This window comes from Priapulus caudatus, unplaced genomic scaffold, assembly GCF_000485595.1.
Source record: "Priapulus caudatus unplaced genomic scaffold, Priapulus_caudatus-5.0.1 Scaffold665, whole genome shotgun sequence".
In the NCBI taxonomy this organism is placed as follows: Eukaryota; Metazoa; Priapulida; class Priapulimorpha; order Priapulimorphida; family Priapulidae; genus Priapulus; species Priapulus caudatus.
In genome coordinates, this window is record NW_014577726.1 from 82,345 (window position 1) to 91,600 (window position 9,256).

Genomic DNA, 9,256 nt, shown 5'->3' on the forward strand with positions numbered 1-9,256 from the left:
TTTGGGAGGCGTATACGTAAGGGACCAGACCGGCTTGGGGGGGGGGGGGGATACGTAAGGGGCCACGCGCTATGGGGCGGTATACGTAGAGGGGCCACGCGGCTTGGGAGGTATGTACGTAGAGGGGACACGCGCTTGGGGGTAAAGCGTAAGGCCAGCGCGGCTTGGGCGTAAACCGTAGAGGGGCCACGCGAGACTTGAGGGAGTATACCGTAGAGGGGCCCACGCGGCTTGGGGCGGTAACGTAAGAGGGCCAACCGGTTGGGGGTATAAAGTAGAGGGGTCCACCGCGCTTGAGGCCGGGGGGGGGGGGTATACGTACGTAAGAGAGCCACGTAAGCAGTGGGGAAGGGGTAATACAGTAGTAGGGGCCACTCGCTTGGGGGGGGGGGGGGGTATACTTAGAGGGGGGGCCACTCGGCTCTTGGGGGGGGTATAACGTAAGTAGGGGCGCACTCGCTTGGGGGGAGGGAGGTATACGTAGAGGGCCACTTGCGCTTGGGGGGGGTAACGTAGAGGGCCACTCGCTTGGGGAGGGTTATACGTAGGAATGGCACATCGGCTTGGGCGTATAACGAGAGGGCCACGCGGTGCTTGGGTGGCGGGTTATACGTAGATGGTCCACGCGCTTGGTCTGGAGGTATACGTAAATGGGCCACCTCGCCTGGGCGGTAAACCTAGCAGGACCACGCGGCTTGGGGTGAGTATACTTAAGGGCCACGCACTTGGAGGTATACGTAAGGGGCCCTAGGCTGGGGTGGGTATACCGTAGAGGGACACGCGCGGGTAATACGTAAAGGGACCACAGCATCAACGCGAGCTTGGGGGGGTATACCTAGAGGGCTCACGATGCTGTGGGGCCGTATACGAGAGAGGCCACATGCGGCCTTGGGGGTATAACTAAGAGGGCCATCGCGCTTGGGCTGGGTATATCGTAGGAGGGGCCACGCGGTCTTGGAGGGTAATACGTAGAAAAAAAAGGGCCACCACGCGCTTGGGGGTATACGTAGAGGGTGACCACCAGCGGCTTGGGGGGGGTATACGTAGAGGGGCACACGCGCTTGGGTATAGCGTAGGGGCCACGCGGCTTGGGCGGTATACGTATAAGGCGCATACAGCGCTTGGGGGGTATACCAGAGAGGCCGCGCGCTTGGGGGGGGTATACAGTAGGAAGGCGCCGACGCAGCTTGGGGGGTACTACGCTAGAAGGGACGCCGGTCAGCCTTGGGGGGTACTACTCATAGAAGGCCGCGCGGCTTGGGGGGGTTATACTAGAACAGCCGCGCGCGCTTGAGTTATACCTAATAGGGCCGCCGGATTGGGGTGGTATACGCATAGAAGCGGCCACGCGGCCTGAGAGCGAGAGACAGAGAAAGTGGCAGCAACATTGTCTGTCTCCTGCAAGAGTACGAGCCAGGCGACGGAAATGACACACAATAGCAGCGACTGCTAATGATCGCAAAACCAGTAAGCGCGCGCATCGCGACACACGCACAGCAAAGCACACGCGACGCAACACATGCACGCACCACCACGCACGTCGTATGAACACTGTGGCACTGCACTGCAACCGACACGCACGCAGACACGCACGCACGCACACAATAACCTCACCACGCATGAATCCATTACGGCGGTTTCGCGAGCTTGCACATGTCAGTCCCGAATCGCTGACGTCGCTACAAGCCACGTCTCCTTCCGTCACCTCCTCCTACAACTGGCTCTCTCACTCACACCGCCGCGACCTCGAGGCCGTCCTGCCACTAATCATATACATAGTCTAAACCTCCGCATGAGTGCTGGGATCTAGTGAACACAAACACGACAGAACCTAGCCGGCGCTGTGCTCGTAAACAAACACGACAGCACCTAGCCGACGCTCGTAAACAAACACGACAGCACCTAGCCGACGCTGAGCCGTGTAAACAAATGGCCGCCGCCACAAAAATGTTGCATCACTACCAAATCGGTGGCATCATCACAAACATTTACAGTTGGCCACTATGAGACGCACACACTGCGAGACAATGCAAGCGCTAAGGACACGACGACAAATATAACAATCTGCTAAAACGCACCTCCGCCGCCGCCATCGTCAGACGCAACAACAATGACGACAACGACCGAGTGATATATGATAAAATTCATTACTAAAATAAGATCCTGCCGCGTGAGTGAACGCACGCACGCGCGTGCAGTGCCTTGGAAGATGTGCAAGAGGTGAGAGTGTAGCCCGGCCACCTAGACCTACTATATATCATAACAATAACGTGGAATATTTCATCAAACATTCGAAAACGCAAACACATGCGAGATCTATGAAGCATGCAGTCAGAAACCACAGCGAGTCCGGGGGACGGGGGACGGTGGGGCTGCCACTAGACACGCGACAACATAAATTAAGCATAAAATGCCACGCAAAAAATATTAACAATAATGATAATAACAACAACAATGATAATAATAATAATACGATAAACCTCTCCGATAAAAGAACGCGTGTGCCCGACGACATCTCGCGAGACACGGAGCGACCGTGCGCGCATTATTACATTATTATGTACAAGCCCAAAGACCGAAACCACAGAAAAGGCCGACACCACGCGCGCGACCCCTGCGTTCGTCATTCCCTGCCCGTGTCTAGTACGGGCAGTGGCCAAAGTAGCTGCCTGGCTCCTGCTTGACCCTCACCGAGCCCATGCCGGGCATCTGAGCGGCCGGGTAGTAGCCGGCGGTCATCGCGCCGCCATCACCGTACATGCCCGGCGGCGGCGGCGGCGGGTACGTGGATGGGTACACTGAGTGCGGGTGGTGTGGCGTGCTGGCGTGGTGGTAACCGGCAGCAGCCGCGGCAGCCGCAGCCGCGTGGTGGTGGTGGTGGTACGGATGCTGCGCGAATGCGGCGGCAGCAGCAGCGGCGGGCAGCGGGCTGGCAGCGGGGTGCTGCGGCAGGTAGAATGGAGCTGGCGAGTGCGTGTAGGCAGGCTGGTGCGGCGCGATCATGCCCTGCGGCCGGCTCAGCGCACCCGCGTAATCTTTCTGCGCGGCGGCACCAAGGAAGCTTGGGTAGGGGGCGCCGGGGTTTGGCGGGTCGATGTAGGTCGGCGGTGCGTAGCCGCGCGACGCAGCAAACGGCGAGGCGAGGACCGACCGTTGTGCCGCCGCCGCCGCCAGCTGACTCGTGAACGCCGCCGTCGTGGCGCCCCCTGGGTAGCTGCCATTGCCGCCGCTGTAGTTGCCGGCGGTTGCGTCGGCACCGCCGGTGGCGCCCTCGTCGTACTGACCGAGGAATGTGCTGCGTGGTTCCGTCTTGATCGTCGGCAAGCTGCTGTAGGCAAGGTCGAGAAAGTCGGTGGTGCCCCCTGGTGGCGCGTGACTCGTCACCGCCCCGCCGCCGCCGCCATAGCCGTGTGAGGTAGAGGTGGCGGGGCTGCCGTGACAGGGAGCGGGGGCCACAACAGGTGTCACGGGTGCCTGCTGCTGCTGCTGCTGCGCGGTGGGGGAGCTGGCGTGTATGCCGTACGCGGCCGCCGGTGGGCTCACCCCCTGGTGGCAGGCCAGCGTGGCGGCAGCGGCAGCAGAGGGGATGCCATACGCTGCATCATTCCACATCGACTCCTGCTTGATGCCTCCTCCGAGCTGCTGCTGCTGCTGCTGCTGATGATGATGCTGATGATGCTGCTGCTGATGATGATCATAGGGCTTCTCCCCCATCTTCTCCGTCGGCGTGACGGGATGCTGTGGGGTAAGAGGTGTTGCGGTGGCTCCTCCCCCGCCCGCGGGGGGGTTGAGGGGGGACCCCGCAGCAGCCGCCACCCCGCCCCCACGCGCATCCTCCCCAACACGATGCTGATCTATCATCTCCTGCAGCTCCTTGTCAATTGGATCCTGATGCAGATCCCACTCCGCTGCCGCTGCAGCGTGCTTCCCCTCCTCTCCCCAGGTGGTGCCGGTGGCAGCCTTCGCATCATCTCCCCAGGTGGCGCTGGCAGCAGAGACTGCCTTCGCCTCTTCTCCCCAGGTGGCGCTGGCAGGAACTGCCGTTACATCATTCCCCCAGGTGCCACCGGCGGCTGTCGGGACTACCTTTGACTCCTCTCCCCAGGTGGCGCCAGCAGACGCCCCCTCGTTATCAGTGGGGATCACCTTCCCACCGTCTCCCCAGGTGGTGCCGCTGGTGGCAGCATGTAGCACAGGATTCTCCTGCTGCCGGATGAGCACCTCATGCTTGCGGAACGCGGCTGGGTCGAGCAGTCCCAGGTCCCGCAACGTGTCCTCAGCCTCAGCGGGACCAAGACGTGCCAGCTGGCCATCCGCAGCACCTGCGGCCTGCGCATGTAGCGTCGCGGCAGCAGCAGTGTGCAGCGGGTGCAGCGGTGCAGTGGGGTCGGCCACGGCGAGGCCGTGGTGCAGGGCTGCGGCGGTACCTGGCACGGAGACAAAGATGACATTGTTACTCGTTTCAAGGTACGACTGCTGTGCACGCCAATGACACATAACACAATGCTGATGCCCTTAACACACACGCCCAAAAGACATACATACCAGATAGAGAGAGAGATAGAGAGGGGGAGAGACAGACAGTGAGAGAGAGATGATGAGAAGCCATGCTTACCGTTGTTACAGACTTGCGCACCTTGCTGCTGCTGCTGCTGCTGCTGCCTCTCGATTCGCTCTTGCTCAATCTCTGACTTTTTCCGCCGCTTCCTCTTCTTCTTTGGAGTCTCTCCGGCATTGTCCTCCTTCGTGAGTGTGGGCTTCACAGCCGGCACCTCCTCTTTGATCTTCATGCCTCCCTCAAATCCATCATCCTGCAGGCATGGAATGTGTGCTACAGAGCAACACCCTCACACGCACACACGTACACACGTACCCACACTCACATATACCCACATAAACACACGCATACTCGCACACACGAGCACGCATGCACGCACGCACGTACCCACACGTTCATAATAAATACCCATGGTATACAAACACAGTAACATCGTGAATCACTGACCCACACACGAGCACCCCTCACCCCCATCCTCCTGACATCACTCACTGCTGCCTCCTCCTTGACCTTGACACCATTCTCAAACTTCTTCAGCTTCACGTCGGAGAAGACAATCTCCGAGTCATCGAGTGTAGCGACGCTGCCGCGCATGTAGTCCCTGAGTTTCTTCAGTGCCAGGTAGTAGGGCACCTTGTCAATCGCACGCGGCAGCTGGGCACAGCGAGCCGAGGATGACGGCATCACATATATCACCTGCAGAGCAAGCCACTCATGATGATGTGTAGCTAGCATGCAGCAGAAGACAGTCAAGCACAGGTGATGTATGGTGGGAGGGGGGAGGGTAAGGGAATAGTGAGAGGGAGATAGATGACGAACAAGAGGATGATGAAGGGGAAGGGGAGATGAAAGGAGAGGGAGGGACGTATTTAGTTTTCTGGCATAATATAGAGCCAATATAAGCAGTCAAAATGTCAAAATGTCAAAATGTTAAAAGGTCAAAATGTGACACGTGACATGTATAGGCAAATGACTTTAATTCTCAATGATGATGCAGTAAGTTACTTACAGTGTTGGTCCCCTCAATAGGTTTGGGCTGCTTGCCAAAACATTCCAGCTTGTTTTGGCTGAATACTTCATATATACCTAGAAGACGGACAATCTTAATTAATCAGGGGGAAAATATGAATATTTGGTAGGGCACGATTTTAAAGAACTCAGTAGAACACAAATACCTATAGAAGATAATCCGACTCAATTAACTGTTAAAGTGCATCATGTCTACTTCATAATGTTACCATGAAAGTAGACCAGCTCATTATTATGATTACTGGTATGGCAAACTGCTCTGACATAGAGGCATACTCTACCTCTCCAAGTTCTCACCTTTGCCATTAAATACAGCAATCTTTGGTTTAATAGCCTTAATTTTCTCTAGCAGGATCTCCCCACCTTCTTTGATTTCTTTCCTAGTAGAAAGAATTTGTTGGTGAAAGTGATACCGGAAAAAGTGAGTAAATAAAACTTTTATTTTATGACAGTGAAAACGTGTTAGATGCTGACACAATAAATTATTACAGGCTCATTTTTCACAGCACTGTCACAAAATTGCCAGAAAACTGCTGACAACGTCAACCTGGCAGCAGGTGTGTAGATGACGGTATGCCCTCTGGCGACCAGGCAGGCCTCTACTCACGCGGATTTTCAATTAAATGCGATTACAGTCTGTGTATCTTTCCGGAGCGCCAACGCTACGCTTATCGCAGCATTTGTGATTCAACACACGCGGAACATTGGAAAACACACAGACAGCGCGTGACTGCATCATGTGACAACATGAGTGTCCTGTGAGTGATCACCTGGGGGGAGGGGGAGCGGGGGGCGCGCGTGACTGCATCATGTGACAACACGAGTGTCCTGTGAGTGATCACCTGGGGGGAGTGGGGGGCGCGCGTGAGAGCTTACCTCTTCAGGTCAGCGCTGCCGCGCGACGTGCGAGCGACAATGTTTGTGAAGCCAATGCCAAACGTCAGCATCTTGTAGTCGTCCATCGCTGTCATCGGTTCCGGGATGAGTCCCGACAGATACAAGCACTTCCCTGCGTGAAAACAACGACAAACATGAACCCTGACCGCGTTAACACAGGTACAAGCACTTCCCTGCGTGAAAACAACGACAAACATGAACCCTGACCGCGTTAACACAGGTACAAGCACTTCCCTGCGTGAAAACAACGACAAACATGAACGCTGACCTCGATAACTCAGGAACCGTTTGACCCACATGTTTGAAATTGGGTATATTGTGTTACTGCTATGCCTCACATATTGAAGTCCTTTTTTGGCTGCACGCCAGTCGCGTTCTTTCGAGGCCACGGAAAATTTTTTGGCAAAAATGGGAATTGCATTAGTCAGTTCAGGTTGAACGGATTTTGCTCATTCTGGTATGTGAATGAATAAGGCTGGGGTTTTGATATTTAAAAAAAATTATGGAAATTAGGTAGGTTTTGGCAATTATATAGCATAATATTATAAATAGACACGCCAGATAACAGTCTGTGGTGTCACACTCGTCTGGTTCGTTTTACAAGATTTCATTGACAATATCTTTAATGCAAAATTGGTATTTCCTCTCCACCCTGCGATAAAACGAATATATTAGAGTAAAGTTTTACAAAACATGTCGGAACGCAGCATAACCTATTTATTTCGAACGCCATCGCTAAGAAACATCAAAGCGGGCATAGCGCCATCTACCATCACAAATTGTGATTCATTTTGGTTTATAAATTATTATTGCGATATACAGATGGCAACCGTTGGTGCTACCGCCTAGAAAAACTCCATACGAAGTAAACATTCCATGCAACTAATTAACCTTTGACAAAAGTTGTGTTATGGGGCAGGGAAACGCCATTGTCACGTGGTATATAGCAGCTACGTGGAATAAGTGTATCTATCAATCTTACACGTTACACATCGGGAGCTCGCGCTTTTAGGCAGTGCCTAAATCTGAATATTATAAAAACGTTAAATGGCGATTATTTAGGTGTAACGCTATCACTCGCCCTCATCTCAGACTTTCACATCTCAAACATTTATTTTAACATAAAAATTACACATATATAATTATGCAGAGTATATAATGGAAGTTCTCCGCATTATACTCTTCATTTCTATAATGTACGTCGATGGTTGCTCAATTAAAACTGACTTCTTCTCACTCACTCATTTGTGTCCTTTTTTGTGGTGAGCTACAGTGTCATTGACACTTTCATTATGTGTTTAATATCATCGAGCAAGACCGCACCGAAATTCTGGATCACGGCACCAAAGTTAGTCGAGCTGTGTCTCTAGAGTGCATGTGTAGCTGTAACATTATGACCTGTATTCGAAGCCCAAGTCATCAATGAACCACCAAATGTACACACACGCACATCTTGTCTGTTTCACGATTGGAATAAATCCTGGACTGTTTGCAGCTTTCAAAGTCACCATACGCAGGGCCAGGAAATCACTTCTGTAAGTACATCGCTGCAAATGATTTTACTCTGCATTCGTTTGGCATTCAATTCACCGTGATTGCCTACCTCCCGAATGCAAGACAAGTAAGAACTAGCATCTATCATAAAACCTGTCTCTCTGTTGCTGCCAGTGACTGACTACATTCATAAGTCCACTCTCTCTCCATCGCATCTCTGGCTGAGTGTAAAGTAGGGGCAAGTTTGATGTCTGAATGTCCGTATTTTCTATCCACGTACAGATAAGTGATGGGTTGTGTGCACATCCCACAGGGAAGTGCCTGTTCCTGTTGGTCCACCATGGAACAGGGATTAATTCTGTCATTGTTTTCGGTTTATGCAGGAAGGTGTTTGTACTTGTTGCACCTCTGTTGCAACTAGGCGTTAATTATTCATTATTTACCATCTGTGCCGGAAGTGCTTGTATCTGTGTTAAAGTGATTATTGCGAGTTTTTTTGGCTCAGAAAAACGAAATATAGCTGAATATAGTCTCACCTGACAGTGGAAATATCACTGATTATACCAACATTCAAAACACCAAGATTTTATGCAGTTATAGCTTAATTGATTTAACCACATCATACCAGCAATAAATTTTATCGTGTCACGACTCTCAAAAATCAAAATGAGGCGTTCTCAAACAAGCGAACATAATTAAAACAAAAGGGCGTGCAATTCTGTTTGGTAAATATTATTGAGTTTCTGTGTTAACGCGGTCAGGGTTCATGTTTATCATTGTTTTCTGGCACGCAGGAAAATGCTTGTATCTGTGTTAACGCGGTCAGGGTTCATGTTTATCATTGTTTTCTGGCACGCAGGGAAGTGCTTGTACCTGTGTTAACGCGGTCAGGGTTCATGTTTATCATTGTTTTCTGGCACGCAGGGAAGTGCTTGTATCTGTGTTAAGCGGCGTCAGGGTTCGATGTTTTAGTCGTTGTTTTCAGGCATGGGGAAGTGCTTGTACCCTGTGTTAACGCGGTCAGGGTTCATGTTTGTCGTTGTTTTTCACGCAGGGAAGTGCTTGTAGCCTGTGTTAACGCGGTCAGGGTTCATGTTGTCGGTTGTTTTTCACGCGCAGGAAGTGCTTGTACCTGTTGTTAACGCGGTCAGGGTTCATGTTTGTCGTTGTTTCACGCAGGGAAGTGCTTGTACCTGTGTTAACGCGGTCAGGGTTCATGTTTGTCGTTGTTTTCACGCAGGGAAGTGCTTGGTACGCTGTGTTAACGCAGGGTTCAGG

General features: G+C 52.5%; 1 protein-coding gene across 1 annotated transcript in view; it reads right to left on the bottom strand.

Moving 5' to 3' along the window:
* Positions 1-2,640: 2,640 nt before the first annotated feature.
* Positions 2,641-9,256, bottom strand: part of LOC106812597 — a gene marked incomplete in the record, with an annotated part of 33,576 nt that continues 26,960 nt past the window's right edge. Inside the window, 6 exon segments of the mRNA XM_014816506.1 lie at positions 2,641-4,427; positions 4,616-4,811; positions 5,051-5,254; positions 5,568-5,644; positions 5,885-5,967; positions 6,464-6,596. Coding sequence (XP_014671992.1) covers positions 2,641-4,427; positions 4,616-4,811; positions 5,051-5,254; positions 5,568-5,644; positions 5,885-5,967; positions 6,464-6,596 — 2,480 coding nt within the window.